Below are 21,665 nucleotides of genomic sequence, written 5' to 3'. Positions count from 1 at the left end.
CCTCCACTTTTTTTGCTCATAAGTGACATGGCAAAGGGAGAGAGAAATATGACTGTATGTGAAAACAAGACTATTTTAAATAAGATTAACAGGTTATAACAGTTCAGTTTTCAGCATCTTTTAAAAAAAATCAAAGCGTTAAGTTTCCTCAGTTGGGCGAGCTACAATATAATGACAGCAAAGAAACCAAGACAGTTTTCATAAATCCTCTGACAAGAAAATGCAACAGTACAAAATACTGAACAGCTTCTCTAGTTATTTGCAACTAAAAAAGATTTCTGCAGTACTACACAGTCTGGAGTGCAGGGATAACATTCTGGTACATGCCCTTTTATTGAGATATTAGCTACAGACAGTTCTCAACTTACACCGTTTTGAGTTGCAACGTTTCACACTTACAACGTTTATAAACTGACACCCTGTTTCAACTTTACAGCGCCAGTTTCAGCTTACAACGCTTGATCCGATGCAATGCCATGCCAGCAAACAAGTTTGCTGCGTCGCTCATCTCCCTGGAGAACATCTGTCCAAACTTCCTTGGACACTTTCTTTAAGAAAGCAGACAAGACTCCAGAAAAACCTGCAGCCAAAACTCCTGAGAAGACTCCAGCCAAGAGTCCTTCAAAAAGTCCAACCAAGAGCCCTTCAAAAAGTCCAGCAAAGTCACCTCAAAGAAATCCTTCCAAATCAATATGATTGCTATTTACAATATAAATATATTAATGTAGCTATATTACTCATCTATAAATTGATCGAGTACAAAATTCTGGGGTATTTTTGGTGAAAATAGGATACTGGGCCTTGGTTCAGGAACCAATCCCCCATTTATAACATTATTTCTTCTGAGAAAATTGGTTCCGAGTTGCAATGCTCCAACTTAAGACACGTTTTTCAGGAACCAATTGTGTCGTAAGTCCGAGGACTGCCTATATTCCTTTTTTAAAGGCAGATTGCATGATTTTTATATATAAACAGTATTCCATGCAATTCTTCAATAATGTCAATTTTATTTTTTGGAGAGGAAAATATCATTAATCCAAGCTATCACAAGTAATTTGATGAACGATTAGGAAAAATGTGAAGAAACTTTCATTTCAAGTTTCTATAAAGGTTTTAGAGGAGGAAGAAAATAAAATTTTGGAAAAGGTGGCAAATTTATGCACATATATAATCATTTTATCTTAAGTGCTAAATGTTGAAACAATCTGTTTTTTGCTAAATGTCATGTTAGTCAGTATTCAATCTGATGTCAGATTTGCTTAGAAATCAAGGTTAGTATCTATAAGCTCTCCATGAAGTGATTTATTTTACCATGAAATGGTAAACAAATCATCTCTCTCCAGCTGATTCCATAATGTGCATTTACAATATCACTGTAAAGATACTTACTGGCTGAGGCTTGAGGTTGAATGCGAGGTATTCCTCCATTTGGCACTTGAAAGTTTGAGTCACTTCTGCTGTTTTTCACAGACTCAGCTTGGATGTTAGATGTCCTGGACAGGTTTGGAAGACTACGTCTTAGTTTTTCTGTATCAAAGAATTAAAAAAAAAGAAGACACCACAAAACAATTTGATGCAGGGGATTGAATATATTTAACATAACCTTAGCTGACTTAAAGTACTACTCACGTGAAAATTGATGTTGGCTGCACCGTAATTTACGTGGTCAAGCTTGCAAGGCTATGTTTAGACAGCTCCCTAGTGTTACTGTCCTATAGATTACTTTTCTGTTTATCAAATACTAAACATCCTGAACATGCATTCTCTTGCTCATCAAATACTTAGCAAGTCTGTTGTATAGTGGCAAACGTACTATGCCTCTAAATTAACAGAAAAGGAAATAATTAGTCTGCTAGTATCACTGTTTCATCCAGCAATTCACAAGTCCTTCTTTGGATTTTACGTTACATTCAGTGTTTTCAGAGGGCCAAAAATGTAGTCTGTGTGCACAGCATTACACTAATCATTAAATACTGTGGCTTCTCTTATGCACCAAGATGGCTCTATTTTAATACAACCCTGTGCCATAGAGGATAAGAAGTCATTTGCTGCATTTTCAGTCAGTTTGAGCATAGTCAAGTTAGCATTTAATTGCAACTAATTTAGACTTATTACTTGATTAAGTCATCTGACTACAAGCAAGCCTAAAGCAAAACTGATTGAGGAACTTTCTCTGCTTTGTCTCCCTAGATGCTTAAGTGATTCACCAGTAACAACACACTATATCATTTATTTTAAAGACTGCAAAGTGAAAGAGATTCATTTACAGCACTAATGCCCTACTTTTGTACTAAACCCAATTAACTTGACATAAGAGCTTTTTACCTTCACTTTTGACACTGCTAGTTTGCAGATCTGTAGGATGGCCTTGAAGTGAAAGACGAGGTTGCTGCAAGCGGCTAATCATGGGCTGGGGTGATGCTCTACTGTATTCTATGCTTCGAGCAGGTGATCGAGAACGAGGGGAATTCCTTGGAGATTGTTTTGGTGAAGGCCACGGAGAAGTGCGTGGTGAGGGTGAAAACCTATTTACGGCAGGATGTACTGTATGATGTGTACCATCTTCTTCATCCTCTAAACTTTGTGCATCAAGTTCCTGATCACTAAATGTACCCCGTCTCATAGAATTGCAAGAGGAACCAGAACTACGTCGAGAAGCAGTAGCTGCATATTCTTGTCGAAGACCTGTGAACAGAAAGAATGGTACTTACCTATGTTTAAATTTGATGTGGCATATAACTGTTCATGCTGTCACTTCTGGCACCCCCATTTCCTCCTCACTTGAAGCAATAAAGTTATTATCCAACAGTTGATAATGTATGTGAAATTAAGTACTTACTTTCAATCCTTCTACTTCTAGGGTCCCACGGAACAGACCTGTGCCACTCATCTAGCCTGTGGAGCCATGACATCCAGCCCAAAGTTTTACTCCTGCCCCCTTCCCCCAAGCACAGACTGCATCTTAGACTGTTTTGTGAATCACCTTCTTTTCCATCAGCACCACTACACCCAGTGATGACTACAGTGATTACATGGCAAAATCTCTTGCTAAACTAACATAATTTAGCAGTTGTAAAGAAAGAAAAAAGGAAAGCAATATGATCAGCTAGTTCTATACAGATTATCAAACAAGAGTTTGAGAACTGTTGCCCTACTGGATGGGTAACCAGAATAATAAACTCCTTTCAGGGTTTCATGAGAAGGCCAAAAATATGAATGTACAAAACTTTGATCAAAATCAACCTTTTTTTGTTGAGGATGCGTGCATTACTATTCCCTCCACCCATGTTCTCATTCTGTGGACTTTACTCTCCAGCCTTTGAGCACTGCCAAAACAGGCATACCCCCAAGATGCATGCATCTTTAAGGGATACCAGCCAGTCAAACTAGCCTTTTTTTTTAAATACACTATTCCAGTGGCGCCCAACATTTTTGCTTTGTGGACCTGATGAGCGATATCAGCTGCCTCTGCAGGCCAGTGACAGAGACACAGAGACACACACAGACACACACAGACACACACAGACACACACAGACACACACAGACACACACAGACACACACAGACACACAGAGACACAGACAGATCAGCACCCTGATCCTTATCTGTTTACCTGGGGCAGAGGCAGGACCAATGAAGCCCTAATCAAGATGTGCATGGAAGGAGGGTGAGGAGAGAACAGCCCGGTTTGGAACCCAATCTTGGACTGGACGTGAGGGCATGGGTGAGGTGGGGTAAGGGGCGAAGCATTGTCACATTTTGATGTGTGGACCTGGTCCTGATCCCGCTGCATGGGTAATGGCCCAGGTGAGACTGGACCCCATAACACACAGCTACCATTGTTCCTCTACTGTCAAGTTTTCCAACCTGTGGGGATCCCCGTGGGCTGGTCGTCATGACTCCACAGGACACAGGCTGAGCACCTGTGCTATTCCACTGTAAACTATCAGTATACCTCTCCTTTCTTCCACTACTGAAGGACAGGTTGGCAATGCGTTTTTATTACAGATTGACAGACTTGAGTCCCAAGTCTCACTCTCAACTGGTGCCAAAAGTATCCTTAAGTTAATTCATCCGTAAATGGATAACTTGCCATTTCGACAGGGAAGTAAAAAATGGTCCAAGATGATACTAGGTCTTCTGATCATTGCCTAGAGAAACTATGCCTTAGCCAGTACTGGAACATTTCTTTTTCCTTTTATCCCTAAAAATAAGAAATCCTACAGCTTCCTTTGCCTCTAATCTGGAAGGAGAGAATCAGCTAGTCATTTAGCAGGAAAGACCTATGTTTCTGCAACTGCAATACAAACCTCTCCTCTGCTCCCTCCACAATCCCTTCAAGAACATAGGTGCAATATTACACACACCCTTTTAAGAAATTTTCTCCCAAAATGCAAAACGAATCATATGAAGCCTTGGATTCCTCATGTAGCAGTTAATGGCCCTAAATTATTAGGGCAATCTCCTTGACTGACTGTGGCAACTCCTATTCTTGTGCCATTCTTTCCCACGCTGCCGCCTAGGAACTCAGCAGAAGCACATCTCTTGATTAAGGGATTCCACAGTCCTCTTACATAAAGCCATGCACTGAATCATGCAAGCTTCCCCAGCTGACAAATATGCAGGGGTTTCAGTCCTATTCCACAGAACCTTCCTTCTTGGCTCTGTACAAGCTTATTTTGTCTCTACCCCAGAAAGCTTGATTTGGTCACATGACCTGCCCATCATATGGCTTTGCTTATCATCTCTACCAGGGGAGACAATCTGAGTGGGCACATGTGGGACTAAACCAGTGGTGTTCAGCCTCTCTGGCCTTGTGGGCTAGATGAGAGGAACAGGTCTGTTCCATGGGCTGGATCCCACACATGGGGTTGGTCCATGTGTGCAGCCCCACAAACCAGATTCCTCCTGCAGCGCTACCCTGAGCACCAGATCTGCTCATGGCCCAAACTTGCATGCTGGATCCAGCCACAGAGTGACTACACAATTTGGTGGCAGGAGAGTGGTGGTAGCATTAACTGCTGCAGTTCTGGCAGCAATTAACACTGCTACAACTTCCCCAGCTGCCAAATTTCTGGACCCTGGGGAGCTCTACAGGTCAGATGCCATGACTTCAAAGGCCATATCCAGCCTGCAGACTGGAGGTTGAATATCACTAAACTAAGCCCATCAACCCTTGAAGGGTTGGTCAGTCTCCACAACTGCAAATTAAAGGAAAAGTCCTGTATGCAAAATACTTACTTTCTTCCTGCATCCGAGCTAGAATTTGCACATCTGTAACATCATTTAGCTTGTAATTAGATCCAATTGAGTCTTCATCCATTTCCGAAGCACTTAATTCACTGTCTATAGAGGATTGTGGGCTTAGTGGAGGATTTCTATCTGCTGAACTTTTAAAATGACCTGTAAGAAAATGAAGAAAAAAGTACAAGCTAAACAATTTAATGCTGTGTACTACACTGTGCACCATGATAGAGGAAAAAGCCTACATGCTCCCCTTCACAACAAACAAAGCTAAAAGCTGCAAGATTGGGTGTCAGTAATACCTAAAGTACTGTTTTGAAAGAAAATAACTAACATTATTTACAACTTCCATTTTGAAATATTTTATTGAAAAAGTTAGCCCAAAAAGTAAAACAAAAAGCCAGTGTTCATGCAAAGACAGTCTTCCCTTGGTACAACCCCCCTCCCAAAAAACCCACAAGCAGAACGCAGGTAACAGATTAATCCATTTCTACTTTTGTTGGTGTTCACAATTTGGGTATCTGCACTGGACTTCTAGGGTACAGAATCATAGAAAACATACAAAATTAGGGCTGGAAGGGAGCTCAGGAGATCTAGTCCAGTCCCCTGCTCAAAGCAGGTAACTTTCAGCCTTTGCTGAAAATGCAGTATCTGCTCTCCTAGTATTGCCTGTTCACGTCTTTGTCTGCTATATCTTATGTTTATAAGATACCCAAGAGGTATCCCAGAGGTTTAAACACTAAGTATATTAAATCTTTATTTAAATACAACATTCAGAAAATAGAGATCTCCTGATATGTCTGATATATGCAACATGTTAAATTACACACATATACCCTAACAGCTTAAACATAACACAAAGTCATCAGAATTTAATACTTAAACATGTAATTATCTCAAAACCCTATTTATTCTTATATGCACATTAGACGACTGCTTAAAACAGTTTTATTAGTCAACATTTGTAGAACTTAGCTTCCTGAAAGATTCTTTTCCCAAAATAGGTCTGCTATTGTCACATCTGCCTTTTTGTGCCTGTGGCGTTTCATTACTTAATTACGTCTGTACTGCAGTCAAATACGTGACTACAGGATGCGTTGGATCACCCAGATCTCTAACCTAGCTAGTTTGGGTTACAACTGCAATAAATGTACTGGAAGCTTCACTGTGGGCTGTTCAAATTGAATGGGGACAATAAACGCTTCGGCAGCTAACCCATACTGTCACATCTTTGCTGCAATTTTTACCCAAGTTAACTAAATTAAAGAGACCCTGGGGTGTGCCGACAGATGCTTAAAAAAAACCAAACCCTCCAACTTGCAGTCTAAATATCCACTGTCAAATTTCCCCAAAGCAGAGAAACTAATAGTCAGTGTCCAAGATAAAAGCAACATTCTGTCAAATGACTGCATATGCTGGAGACCACAAAGCCTCACTCCAGTACCTTTCCATTTACCACCTCACCCTGGGGCTGTGGACATGCATGCATTTGTAGTACTACAAAAACATAGCATTATGAAGGGTGTATATCTGTGCAGTCCCCTGACCTGTGTGCTAAAAAGTAGCAGCCAGGAACTGATAGAAGTCTGCTCCTTTGCCCACCCTCCCACCCCAAATACCTGATACCCTGCCCTCTGCCCTACCACAGAAAGGGGACCACTGGGCAGGCTTTCAGCCTCCCACGGAGGGCGATAAGCTGTCATAAAATATGCTGTTGTGCCAGGGGCAGCAGTGGGCTTTCTGACAGCTTGCCAACTTCCAGGGCAAAGAAAGCTGCTCCTGTCCTCATGACTAGAGCAGGAGCAGGCTGTCTGATAGCTCATTGTCCCAGAGGGATCAGCAGCCATCCCAGTCACTGCTGCTGGGACAGCAGATACCCCTTACCCCTGCTGTCCTAGTGGCAGCATCACTAATCCTAACTGCAGCAGTGAGCAGAGCTGCAGGTCCCCCAAGACTGGGGCTCTGAGAACTTACCACCCTTCATGAAAGGGCGGCCAGGAGAACGCACTGCTGCCCAGAGCCTGCAGCAGAAAGCTCTGTGGCACATAACCATGATAAGCAGAGCTGAAGTCTCGAGTCCTGGCTGGACTGCAGCCCTGCTCCCCAGGCTGCCAGGGAGGCCCTCTCCTCTCCCTCCCTTGGTCTTAGTGGGGAAGTAGGGGAGAAGGCAGAGCACAACAGATTGCTGGGGCACCATGAGACCCCCACCCCCCCCACTGCATAACACTGCATTCAACTACAAATGTAATATATGACATGACAAACAGCACTGCAGAGAATTTCCTCTTTCAAACAAAGTTTCCTAGTGCTTGCACCATTTCTGCAGTGCTCCAGGTAAGCATACAGATGTGAAACCTGCTTTTTGTAGTGCCAGAAGGGCATGTATTAAATTACAAACATAGCAGGGGTACCAAGAATACAGTCTCAGGCTGTGGACCACAAGTTGAACTGCAGAGCAAGACTTTTTACTAGTTCTGGCTATATTGCTGTCATTTATACTAGTGCCTTGATGTGCAAGAACTGACAGGCTATGCAAGAACATGAGTGCAGGCAGCAGTTACAACTATATTCCAGAAAGCTATATGAATCTTTAGTAACTACTATCTTCATGCATTAGTCAGCTAATGGACCAAATCTATAGGAAATTATTTTTATATAAGTGTATGTAAAACACTTCTTTATTTATCTATATCTACAGATATATAAAAGTGTGCACACACTGTGGGTGCACAGAACAATCATACAACCAAGTTTATATGCACCACTTCTCCCTAAAAAAGAATACATTTGTCTAGTTCAGAGAAATCCAAACAAAAGTAGCATTATAACACCTCAAGCTCAAAAAAAGCCTACTGTGTTTTTCCTCTGCAGTATCTGAAATATCATGCCATTTTCTTACTCAAACACAAGTTTCATCTTTTCTTGTCCACAAACTCTTCATGCCTGTGTAATGCCCCACACAAGAGAACATGATACTTCCTGAAAACAAAAACCTACCTGAGCTACCAGAAGGTACGAGCTGTTTCATTAAAGCAGATTTCACTGGCGTTGAGGAAGGCGAGTTGAAGCCACTACTGTAGGGGCTACTAGCGTTGGGACTATAAGGGCTTGTGTAACTGACCGCACTGAAAGGATTACTGTACAAACTCTGCCTCTTGAGGACTGCTTGAAAGGGGGGAAAAAAAGTGACAAGCCATATTAAAGGAGCTGGTAAAGATCATCATATTACAGTATTTCAAGTCATTCAACATGATTTAGTTACTAGACAATTTATCTAAGTAGTTTCAGTCAGTAGAAAAATGTATTTCTTTTTAGATTTATAAAAAAAGTGCCTATTTAGCTTCTGGACATAGGAGTCCTAATAGGACGAAGTCCATCTAAAGTGATGGATAGGACAATGACCCTAATACCTTTCTCCACCTAACTCAACAGATCCAAGTTCACTCTGGATAAACTTACCTCTTCACAGTGGAGTAACTTTCCCTAAAACTCAGACAGACTATGGGACTGAAAAGGGGAAGGGAAGGAGACTCCTTAGTCTAATACTCATCCCCAAGAACATGTACTTTCTTCCCATTAAAGGGCAGAGCTACTGAAGCCATCTGCCATAGCTGCTCACACACAACAGTATTAAGATGTAGTAAAATAGGTGAAACATCTTTAACTGCACACAGGGATGTGTGTAATGGCTTTCATCTTACATGTGAGGTAAGGGTATTATGCAATATGCTGCATATAGAAATATCTCAGTATGCTTGTGATGCTATCCTACACAGAACATGACATGTTAAACCCTACTAATGGATAAAGCTATGAACCACCTACAAGTGCCACTGAAAAGAGAAGGTCCCAACCTTCTTGTCAAAGTAGAGAGGAAGCGTGTTTTTGGCTACTTCTGTACCACTATTGCACTGCCCTACACACAAAAGTAGTTAAGATGAAAATTAGTAAGAAAAGGACACCATTTGGTTAACACGGTCTCTCCCGAAATTTCTCTGTTCAAGCTGTTTTTCCTTAACAGACCAGGATAACCTTCTATTCTCATTCTCCGTGGGCGTCATTCAGCTAGCTCTTATCCAATCCCTGGGTTAGCATATTAACAACATAATCTGAGTTTGATGAAAGATGGAGAGCTGAAAGTTATATATGCACTAAATGCCCCAACTGCTACTCACAGTAGCCTTAATTATTCTCTAGTCACCATCAAATCCAAAAGGAAAACTCAGTTCAGATCATCAAGATCAAAAAGCAACATGACTAGGATTTAAAGTACTTTAAAAGCATGCAACACTTATTTCAAAAAGAAAAATAATCTTTGCATGACCTGCACTATCAAATCACTACTGAAGTTGTCAGCTGTGAAGATTTCTATTCTAGCCCAAGGCAAGAAGTATCTTTGGGCCAGAGAGGATCATGACAAAATATAGCTCTGGTGACAAAACTCACCAATTTACTGGATTGCACAGACAAAAGGATTCAAAACTGTTCAGATGAAATTGCTGAAGCAGTCTCTTTGTGCAGTGCTAACCTGAAAACTAAGTGCTCCCCGCAATGCTGTTTTAATTTTAAAAAATATGTTTGTGATATTGTTCAAGTGTATCATTTAAACACCTCTTTCCAAAAGAAAAGAAGGTCTAGATAAAGCTACATTGGGGAGTATTTCTTTCATCATTCTGTAGTATAATGCAATGTAATTAAGGGCAAGGGCCAACCATTATAAAAATATTAGTAGTATAAATATAGTAATAAATCAAATCATGAATCTATAAGAATGCTGCACAGAGATCCACAATTGACACACTAAAATCAGATATAGTGTTAACATTTATCAATCATATCAACAGTAAAGGATGTTTAACTCTAACTGATTCAGCTTTATAAGCAAAAATTGCAAAATGGTTTGCTAAATATGGATCCATTTGCTGGAAGAACAAGATTAGTTTCTCTCCGTTTGAAAAAGTGTATCAATTTCTCCAAGAATGGTGATAAATAGGTTCTCCTTATGTCATTATATAAAGAACATTCTAGAACATAACGAACAGTGTCTTCCAAAACTCCCAGACAAGCTGGGCAACATCTTTTAGCGCTTGGAATGGAAAGCCTATGTCCAGCGAAAACAAACTGGGGGCAAGAGAAACAGCCTTAATTTAACTGCAACAGATGTCAATATTAGCAGTCTGCAAAGACAAGAGTTCTGTCACAATAGCAAAAAATAAGTTGAGTCATGTAGTCATATTAGACAAAAAGATCTTCCTGTGGCAGCTGTGACTTCCTTGGAGGTTTGTATGTTGGTGCAGCTTAAACAATTAAGAAGGAGCAGAGGTATAAAATTTGGGGGAATAATGCTTCACTTAGATAGCTGACTATCTGAAATAAAAATCTGTTTAAATATCAAGCTTTTAGTAAACTATTATTGTTTCCTACACTTTCTTTGATTACCAGGATAAGCCACTGTTTGACATCTCAAAGTCACCACAACTAGCCTAAAGTATTCACAAAATACACAGTGGCTTAGAGTGCTACCACAGTTTTGGATGCGTACTCAAGAACATGTCCTAATATGTCCTTTTTTAGGAAAGGTGGTAGATCATTCTCCCATTAGAGCAAGATTGTCCTCCATGATACATTTTACATTGTTTGTAATGCTTTGTCCAGTTGGTGGGGTTTCTATTGCTGTACTTGAAAAAGTTTCACACCTAAACCTTCTGACAGTGTTCTCACTGATCTTATTATAACTTCTTGTGTTAAGGCCTTGTCCAAGCCCGTTAAACTTAATTGCAACTGAGCTAGCTACTAAGAGAGTTATACTCTTCACCAAAGAAAGGTTACAGCCAACACTTTTTAAACCTGTATACCCATCCTGTGGAATAGGATAGGGCCAGAAGCAAGCAATAAGCTACCAGGGACTTGAGCATCTGACCCTATAGCTCAGTTATACCAGACTATTTAGAAAATGCAGGATCTTAAACTCTTGAAAGCGAGTTTTTAAGACAGAATAACCTCAATTATTTCACACAACGTTAGAATTTTGCTGACACTGAAAGAAAATCAACACAGCAGTATGACTTGACGGCAGTGAACCTGGCCAAGGGGCTAAATTCTTTTGCACTACTCCACTGAAATGTGTGCCACTGCTTTGTTTGCCAAAAATCCGTTCACCAGATAAAAAAATGCTCTCTCTTTCAAGCTGGGAACCAAGATTTTCCCTAGCTCTTGTGCCACAGGATTAAAACAGCATTAGTTTTTTAAATGTACGAACTGTCAGTAGTATATAGAGAAAATGCAATAGAAAGGTCTCAGTCTTAAATTTACTTGGAAACCATGTTAAATATCACACGCAGAACTCAGAATAATTGTGGCTATTTTAAGGGGGATACTCAGGGTATTTCCAATTAGCGAATATATATTCCATGTCTATGTTCAGCGGACAGTACTTCATGATAGAAGGACTGTGTATAATGGAAACATTCTCAGACAGCCACTAGAATTATAAGCAGGCTATTTTTCACCATAGCACTCTCCTGGTACCAAACATATGCAAGGGTCCAAAGTATAAAAACAAAACTCCCTTCTACTCAAACTGAATCTTTTTCCTCACATCAAAAGAGGCAGTTCCCATTACTTATCAAAAGGTAAACCCCAAGACGCTAAAAGCCAGTGATTCTCAACCAGGATTGCCAGAACACCCTCGGATGTCACCAGAGTCTTTGAAGGACACCATGAGGTGCAGGAAGATAAGCAAGGGGTGAGGAGATAAGTACACTTGCTCTGGCCTGAATGATTCCCCACCTCCACTGCCCAGCCTCTCTGCAAGGACCTAAGCACTATAATATAAAATTAGTTTTTGAAATTTGTTGTCAGCTGAGTGACACCCATTATGGAGGGTGCCTCGAGACCAATGAGGGGTGCCTCGAATTCAAAAGGTTGAGAACCACTGCCCTAGGCATATGCAAAAGGCTAAAATAGTAGAGACAGGCACAATGGATATCTTTTTATATATTACACACACCATTACACTAATCTTATAAAGTTAGGATTGGAAGGCAAATACTGAGGAAATGCCAGAATGAGTTAACTGTGGACACTGAATACAGATTTCTTGTGCACATGCACTGCGACAGGCACACCCTACTCTTTCCACAGGGGAAGTAGATTCTATCCCAACCTCTGGCACAAAATTATTAGGAGTTATTAACAAGCCCCTCAAACCACATTTTTATCCGTGGTCACTAAATTCTGTGTTCTTTAACTTCTCTTTTTTAATTTGAGACCTGGGGCCTCACTTGCAAAGCACTGAGCATTACAGGCTATGGAAGACTTTCAAGCCATGAGGTATGCTTTAAATATATAAAGTACTTTTATAATGTTGTCTGCTTAATGTCTGGCAAAGTTGTAAGCAACTGAAAACATGATCCTTTAAAAGGGAAGAGTCAAGCAGCCTATCCAGGCAGCACTGACAGCACCACCTATGTTTTTTTCTAAAGAGCAGGTCATTTTTTTTTTATTTTTTTATTTTTTTTTTTTATAAGAGCCACTGAATGTTAACCTATGGAAAATAAACTTATATTTGAAAACATTCACAATCTAATCCACATAAACTAAATCTAGTTAAGATAGAAGTTCAGTTTTTCTTAGAATTAACTACGTTTTTATGTGAAAAGTGATTCTCAACAGAATTGTTCAAAATATATTAGTAGCTCATGCTTAAGCTAGCTTTTTTGAAAGAAGCAATTTCCAGAATCAAAGCTAACCCTTCTAAAAGAAAGCACCCACAGGTAGATTTATTCTAGAAGTCCCAGTAGTAATCCAAACTGAGATGGAAAAAAAAACCATAACTGAGGACAAAGCTAACTAAAGTGTATAGGCAGTGTCCAAACAAGACCAACACTTAACTGATTTTTCATTCCATGAATGAATGCTAATAATTCTTTCCATTAACAGATTCATAGTTCTGTATAAAAAACCATGTCTTAGTTGTGCATTTTACACCAACTATTTAAGTATGGAAAACAATTATCACCTTACAGCAACAACAAAACTGAAGATCTTACAGTGAAAATTGTAACGTAATGTAATTTAAACATCCCTAAACACTACTCTTCCAAAACAAGTTCTTTAGGTTTTTTCAGGCAGAGAAAACAGGTTTTTATAAAGGGAACTACAAATCAGCTTTGTACTAGAAGGCAGTGATGAGGTGCCTTAATAGATTCAATTTCACTTCTTATGCTGAGGGACTCGGGAAAACATTTAGAGCAAGATTCACAAAGGCACTAACAAGGCAAGGCTGAGGTTCCCACACCTGGATTTCAGGAGTCTATCTGCAAGTGTGGAATTCACAAAACAGGAATTAGGCATACAAGCTAGCTCCAGTTCAAAGGGTCAGACATGGCACTTAATGGCTAAGTACAGACATTCAGGAGGTTTTATTGGGTTCAAAATGGCTGCCCAATTTATTCTTAGCTCGTTCTGATGCTGACCTTACACTTACAGACCCCATCTTAGTGACCAGCAGTCAGTCTAAACCTGTAACTGAATAGAAGTTCCATGCACACAAGCCAATCTAAAAACTGCAGAACCCGGTTTAAGATAAACCTGAATCTATGGAGTATCAGAATCATTCTATTTAGATCAAACCAGTGCTTCTGTCCACTTCCCCTGTGCAGCCTCAGGGCTGGGAAAATCCAGTCACCAGCCCCAGCCCTGGGGTTGCTCTTTTCAATCTTCCCCTTCCCCCGCACTGGTCTATATTTTGCCCCCTGACCCCTTGCTCCCCACCCCACAGCCAGTGCTCTCAATCCCCATTCCACAAACTGCTCCAGGTACAGCCACTTCTATCAGTGTTCACTGCTGCCAGAGCCGAACAAAAAAAATTATTTCAAACCCAACCTACGAACAATGCTTTTAATATTATATCTTCCTCTACAAATCCTTCACTAGTACTTCCTCTCAATCATTGTGGACATCACCCACACCACCTCCACTACCCCATTATGCAAGCCTGTGACCTAGGCATCACTTCAGATCCTGCTGTCCAGAGTTCGAGGGAGTCAGAAGTCATGCAGATCCTTCAGGCATGACATCTATAAACTCTAGCATCTAGCCTTTCCTCTCTAGCCACAAAGCTAACACTGTGGTGAAAGGGGAGAAGGGAAGGAAGGAGTGTTGGGGGGGCACTTAAGGCCCCTGTGGTGAGGGAGGAGTGGGGCTGGGGTAAGAGCTGCCTTACTCCCTTCCTCACTGCCAGAGGCATTGATCTGTGCCCCCCCCCCAACCCCTTCCCTCCCCACTCCCCTTCCACCACAACAGACTTACCAGCTTCATGCAGCTCTCCACACTGCCATGCTGCGCTCCTGGCCACCTATGCGCTATGTCACAGCTGTGCGTATGCACGGGCATTTATCAGCCAAATTATCGGCCCCATCAGGCCAATTTCCGATGCACTCAATTTTCTTCATATTGGTGCCAAACCAAAATTGGACCGATGTATTAGCGCACCTCTACCATTAGTAGCTCAAGTCACAGCTCATATGCATCCCTCCATTTATTCCACATTCTCCATTAAATCAAGCATAAACTGTTTTTTGCCTTTACTTTGAAAGTCATTCATGGTCTGCCTACAACAACCATCACTTCTCTTTCAATGTGAAAGGTCAGTTCCTGTTTCTTGTCTCCTTGCCCTCCTGTTAGAGTTCACACACACATTGGTGCCTCCCCTCATAGCTGGGACAAGCACCACATGCACATTTGTACAGCTACCACATTATCTCCCTTCAGTCTCCTTCACATCTACTTTGCTTACAAGAAAACTTGGCAACAGGTGGGTAGTAGTCATAGCACATCAGCAACCTATCAGGCTGACCAATATTGTCTCCTTGTACTCTCCCACATGCTAGCACACAGTTCTCATCTCTTGCCCCACAGACCTTATTAAGTATAAGACAAGGATGCCATTTTTGTGGGATCCTGGCCCATTACTAGGGTTAAATGGTATGATATATGTAAAGGCTCAGCAACCTACATCCTGTGGAGCCATTTATTTGATCCAGCCTGTGGACACGGGGCTTTGGCAGCAGATTTCTCCTGCCAGCTGCAAGTACAGCTTGGGAAAAACAGCAGTGGCAGTGGCTGGGTACTTGCTTTCCAACCTCCGACCTGAACTGGATCAATCTGGCTCTCAGCCTTAAAAGACTGCATAATGCCGATTTATTAACCAGCCATATAAGCCCATATTGATCCAACAGCCAATATGCAGCCCAGCAACTTGAAGAGCAGCCTTCTCCTGTTAAGTGTCAGGGGAAAGGGGTATGGGGAAGGGAAGGGAAGGGGCGTGGAGGGGGGCAGATCGAGGCGCCCACAGTGAGGGAAGGAGTGGAGCAGGGGCTGCTCAGTAGGGTGGTGAATGCAAATCCAGCAGGATTGGGGCGGAGCCACAGGCAGCTCACATTCAGGGGGCATGGGGAGCGAGGCTAGCTCCCCGCCATTGCGCGCACCCCCGGGGGAGGCATGTACCCCCCCTGGATTTGTGCATTGGGTGAGGGCAGTCTGCCCAGGCTTGGGGCCAGGGGCTGTGCCTGTCCCTTCCTAGCAGGGGGGGCTAGGCTGGACTCTGAGTGAGCAGCGCTGGGTTGGGTGGTTAGGAGGTGGGATACAGGAACCTTAAAAATTCACCATAGCTATCCTAGTGCCACAGCCCCAAGCGCAGCCCTGGCTGGAAAGAGGTCAGCGCAGCCGCTGGCCCTGAGCCTGCAGCCCGCCACTGCCCCACGCACAAATCCAGGGACACCCCCGAGCCCCCTCATGGGGATTTGTGCAGTGGCAGGAAGCCACCCCCCTCTTTCCCACACCCCCCAGACAAGCTGCCCGCAGCTCCACCCTGCACCCTGGCTGGGCAGCACTTGCCCCTGCCCCACTCTCTTGCCTCGATCTGCCCCCCAACCCCGCCCACAGACTTACCAGCCAGACACTGCTCTCCAAACTGTCCACCTGCATTCCTGACCTCATGCACGTTGCTGCTGAACACCTGCACGCAGCATTTAATCAGTGACATTACTGGCTACTCTGGCCAAAAAAAAGCCGATTGCCAATAATGTTAATTTTCCTTTTACTGGTGCCGATCCACTATGCAACCGATATATTGGTACACCCCTAGTTTCAAGGTCTGCTGATAACCAAAAAATGGTCAGACTCTGTGGACCTCTGGGTTTACAGCCTAGAACTGAAGGGCTGCTTCAATGATGCATCTTCTCTCCATTCCTTCTAAGCTGGACTCCTTTCCCTCTTCACTTCTAACTCCTAATCAGGTGTCCCTTCTTGCCTACTCAGTACAAGCCTCTGCTCCTTATGTCTATCACTTCAGTCCCACTTTCCACCAGCCCAAACCAACTTCTTGCCTAGCCTATCCTCATTCCGTCACTGCTGGCTCTTCATTTGATCCTTCCCTGTTGTCTCTTGATCTGAGGGTATAGCTAGACAATTACTATTAAAGGATATTCTTACAAACTGTAACAATGGAGCTGTTACATCTGTATGATTCTACAGGGATAGAAAGGTAGCAATGTTGCTTCAATTTTAACACTGCTCTAGTCAGGGTCAGTTAGGATTAGTTAGCTAACTTGCTAAAGGATCTGCAAATATAAAAAGGCGTATATTCTAAGAGTTGCTGTGAGCTCCCAAGCTGCATCTCTCCCTCTCCTTTTAAAGGAACTAAAAAAACCCACATGCTTGACCATATCCTTAGTCTCATGGGGTCTTCATCCAATCTAAACACCCGTTTTTCCCAGCTCCTTGTCAGATCTCTATCCCCATCCTAGCAATTTCTCTTCCTGTTTCTTGACCAGTTGCAGTGTTCCTTCTATCACAGTGCCTTCACACAATTTTTCAGCTAGCCTGATGCTCTGAAGGGCAAGTGTCTTCACTATTATAAACCTCTCAAGTTTAAGCAACCCTTTCTGTCATTAGTTTCAGTGCCTGTTCCTGCTGCTGTTTATAGGTTTTTCCCCCACTATCAGCATGAAAAATTAAATTGGCATTCTTGTGAAATCCACAGCCATAGTTCTCTCTCATATCTTATCCAGACTGGAACAGCAATAGTGGAGATGCATGTATATGTATATCTATACATACACACATGCATACACTTTGAAAAGCAACACTTAATTTGTTTGTCATATCTGGAAACTTCTTCTCTTCCTTACTCGACTCATACTAAGAGATTCAATTTGTACTGAAAGCTTAAGTTCTACAGAACTTCATGGTACTTTCCCCAGAAAAGGTTCCTACTTACGACTCTCAAGGGGGATTCTGAGTGGAGAAGTACTTAAGCCTTGTTCATTCAGCTAAACCCATGTACAACAGCATGCAGTTTTCTGCAGATTCCCACGTTTAGGTTCACAATAAATAATGGTCCTAGTTCAGAGTTCATTCTTCAGATATCAACTTCGTAACAAATATATGCATTGGGGAGCATCTTAGGAAAACCATTCATATTGACTATTTCTTGTTTTTTAGCTCACATATCTAAGGACTGTCATATTAAGGGCACACAAAATGGGCAGAATGGCAAAACAATCAAGAACACAAGAGTGTGGAGGAGTTTTTGGTTTAAGTTAATAGTTGCACCTTCAAAAGGAGATGCCAGAGAAACTGAAATGTGAGAAGGAGACTGTCTATAGTGGAAAGATAGACTTGTGAGTTAGTGTAAAGATGGTGGCTGAAAAAGAACAAATGAATGAGAGAAAAAAAGTTGAAAAAAAATAGGATAGGGGTAACCGAAGAAGAAAAACCATGCAACTCCCCACATCTACAAAGGGAAGATGATCAAAGGTGGGAAGTGAATGGGGAATGCTGAAATCGTAAAAGAAAAGACAAGATGACGACATTGAAGAGATCTTAGTCAGACAAAAGTAAAAATAAAAAGTCTGGTAAGAACAGTTTCTGTGGGAGTCAAGAAGTCATCCTGGAGGGAATCCAGGGCTGAGCTGAAAGAGTGAAAGGCAACAGCTGGAGACATACATCCAACAAAGTCTAGAGGTTCAAGGGAAATGTAAATCAGCTGACAGTTAAAATCTTTGAATTAAGACCAAAGATTTGTTGAAGTCAGGGATTACCAGAGCATTCTCAAATTGAAGAACCTGAGGGAAAGAGGAACAGAGATCTGAGGTTCATAGCAGGGAGAGTCTGGAGCTGCTGAGGCAGGAGAGCTTCAGAAAGAAAGGGCTAAGATACTCCAGTTTAACTTCCACTTTTTGCGGGTTAGGAACCACATGACAACTGTTCTGTAGTAAAAGCCTGTGGTAAACATCATATCTGGAAAAAATTCTAAACCCCGTCTCCTTTATCCCCGATACATTTACCTCTTATTTAATAGGCACCTGTCTTGCAAGATGCCTATACAGAGGGCTTGTGATCCTGACAGTATTGAAAAGCAGGTTTTGACCTACCTTCAAAAATTTCAACTTTTAATCAAAGAATAAAACAACTTCCAGGAAAAGCAGTTTGATTTTAAAATGTTTTTCCTCAAGAGCAAAACAAAACATTACTGACCATAGTATCACTACTCACGGGGCATAAAATACTGGAATCATGACTCATCTGGTCTAATGCTCCTTCCTGTCATTCCATCAACCGAGTCTAAAGCATGAACAAAGCATCAACTGCCATTTGAGAAATAAAATGAAAACCTAAGACTGAAGCTATCCCTTTACCCTCAGATCACCTGGAATACAGATGCCTGTATTTATTCTAGAACAGGTTTTATGTTCTGCACCATTTGTACAAACTTACCCGACATGGTCTGCTCAAGTCTATGGATCAGTGATTTTTTAGCACATTCTATATCAGGACTTGGGTAATCCAGTACCTGTCTGCACCATACTAATGGACTAACAGATTTCTGCACTGGGGTCAGTTTCTTCTTTGGCGATGTATACAACCTAAGAGAGAAAAATTATGCAATATTAGGTAGAAGTACAGATAATCTGGCATTCCAAAAAACATACTGTATTTTTATTCTTAAAGTATAGCTACACTGTCAACCTGAGGTAAAACTGTAGCTCATATGCAACTGTGACAACATATACCCACTCATGATGCTATGGAAGTATTCAAGTGGCTGAAATCTATTCTGTTGCAGATGGGCTAATCTTGGTCCCTGGGTTAGTTAGTCTGGAGCTACCTTAAATTCCTATGAAAGTGGCCATCATATCTCCAGATTACAAAGTAGATAGCTTTCAATCGCCAAAGCGGGGGTGGAAGGGGGGGGGAGGGGGCAGCAGAGGTCAAGACTATTAAATGATTTACCCTCTTCCTTCATTTGTAAAGTCAGCACCCACAAACCCTTCCAAACATAATTATGACATGACCACAGCTATTAAAAATCACCATCACGCAAATACAGACTAAAAAGTCATCAAGCTTGACTTGCACAATAAGAAACTTTCAAAGGTTATGAATCAGTATTTACCAATATTTCTGACTAGTTCAGATAAAGGGAATGTTACATTTAGGGGTACACTGAATTTTTGGGAGCCGATACCGATGGCCGATTATTGACTAGCCTTAAATCATCTGATACTAATCAGACTGCAGATATGCAGACTGGCAGCTTGGAGAGCAGCATCTGGCCAGTAAGTCTGCTGGGGGGAAGATCGAGGCTTCTTAGTGAGGGAGGGAGTGGGTCTAGGCTGGGGTAGGCGCTGCCCAGCCAGGACGGGACAGGGTGCAGGACAGAGCTGGTGACTCGTCCAGGAGAAATGGGGGTGCGGCGGCTCCCAATACTGCATGCCCCCCGAGGAAGGCATGGGGGGCATGTGTCCCCAAGATCTGTGTGGGGTTAGGCTGGGCTGCCGCTGTGTGCTTGTGGCTACGCTCAAGCAGCAGCAGCGATGGGAGTGGAACTACTGGGGGGGGGGGGGGGGAGGAGGCGCTAGAGCCACCACTGCAGCCCCTCCATAGTCCTGCTCTCAGTGCCACCACTGCTCACCCTGCCCAAGTGCAGCTGCCAGGAAGAGTCCAGTGCAACCCCTGGCCCCGAGCGCACAGCAGCAGCCCGTCCTCACCCCATGCACAGATCCAGGGGGCACAACCCCCATACCTCCCTCAGGGGTATGGGCAGCAATGGGAGCTGCCCCCCCTGCCCTGGACAAGCCACCGGCTCTGTCCTGCATCTCACCCCGCCCTGGTTGGGCAGTGCCTGCCCCTGCCCCCGTCCTACTCCCTCCCTCACCCCAGAGGCATTGATTTATACCCTCCCACACCCCTTCCATCCTCCATGCCCCTTCCCCACCCCTCCCAGACTTACTGGCCAGATGCTACTTTCCAAGCTGCCAGGCTGCACTCCTGGCTGCATGCATGCTGCAGCTGTGTGCATGCACATGGCATTTATTGGCCACGTCAGCCAAAAAAGGCCAATTGCCGATAATGTCAATTTTCCTTTTATTGGTGCTGATATACAATATGGACCAATATATTGTTGCACCTCTATTTACATTTATATTGCAGTTCAGTTGATAATCTAGAAGTATACTGAGCTAGATTTTCAGGTATCCCAAGAGCCTGTAGCTCCCCACAGGCCCAGTGTTATTTTTATGGTTATCAACTTAATGAACTAAACATTTTGTATTAAATGATGCCATGCTGTAATGAGGGCAGCAATTTCAGTACTCTTCAAATGGGAAAAGCACTGGCCAGATATTTTTAAAAACCTCTTCAATCTTCAAACTGCTACGTTGTAAAAATCCTGACTATATTTTCCAAATTAAATAACAGTTAAAAGGAATTGTTGAAAGAATTAATAGTTAAATAATTATTTCTAATAGTTAAAAGAAATAAAGAGAAAATTATGACTTGTGCCTGGGTTTTGTATAACACATTATACAAGCAGTAGCCAATAGCAAGCTATATTAGTTACTAATCAGCAGAGCATGGAGCCGACTCCTGCAGTACCCAGGACAAACAGCTAAAGCCTACAAATATTTTTAGTTCCCTCGAGTATACAACAGCGTTTGTTTGTATTATTTTAGTGCCTGACCTCTAAATGTACATAAGGGCCCCTTGGGCTAGGCACTGCATTAACATAGAACAAAGAACTGTAAATCTTTTGGGACAAAGACAATCAAAGGGTAAAACGAGACAACAGATGATACAAACAGATGGAGGAGAACAAGGAAATAAGACAACACTGATTAACACCCTGTGCTGAAACCATTGCCTATCAGCAGCACCACACTGCATCATGTACTCTAACTTTCTCTTTGAATTGAAGCAGCAACTCTTCTTCATCAAGGACTCAAAGAAGTTTCAGCAGCCTTAGTATTTTTCCTGAAAACAATTCCTAAGAGAAAAGGACTACCCCTCTAGTCATGTAGTCTAAATAGGGAGTACTTGGGCCAGATAGTCCCCAAAGCAAAAAATCACATCTTTGG

At 42.3% G+C, this 21,665-nt stretch overlaps 1 protein-coding gene across 5 annotated transcripts in view; it reads right to left on the bottom strand.

Annotated features, from left to right (window-relative positions):
- SLAIN2 (SLAIN motif family member 2) overlaps window positions 1–21,665 on the bottom strand; it is a 53,320-nt gene that overhangs the window by 16,893 nt on the left and 14,762 nt on the right. For 2 of the 5 annotated variants that reach the window (XM_014594917.3, XM_059721705.1), the window contains exons 2-6: window positions 19,027–19,175; window positions 8,242–8,409; window positions 5,242–5,403; window positions 2,326–2,685; window positions 1,390–1,527 (exon numbers count right to left, since the gene is read on the bottom strand). In XM_014594917.3, coding sequence (XP_014450403.2) covers window positions 1,390–1,527; window positions 2,326–2,685; window positions 5,242–5,403; window positions 8,242–8,409; window positions 19,027–19,175 — 977 coding nt within the window. The remainder of the gene's footprint in view (window positions 1–1,389; window positions 1,528–2,325; window positions 2,686–5,241; window positions 5,404–8,241; window positions 8,410–19,026; window positions 19,176–21,665) is intronic. The other 3 variants (XM_059721704.1, XM_059721706.1, XM_059721707.1) reach the window with 2 other exon arrangements.

This window comes from Alligator mississippiensis, chromosome 2, assembly GCF_030867095.1.
Source record: "Alligator mississippiensis isolate rAllMis1 chromosome 2, rAllMis1, whole genome shotgun sequence".
Lineage (NCBI taxonomy): Eukaryota > Metazoa > Chordata > Crocodylia > Alligatoridae > Alligator > Alligator mississippiensis.
Note: the sequence above shows the minus strand (reverse complement) of the source record. Positions and strands in the feature narration are given on the sequence as shown.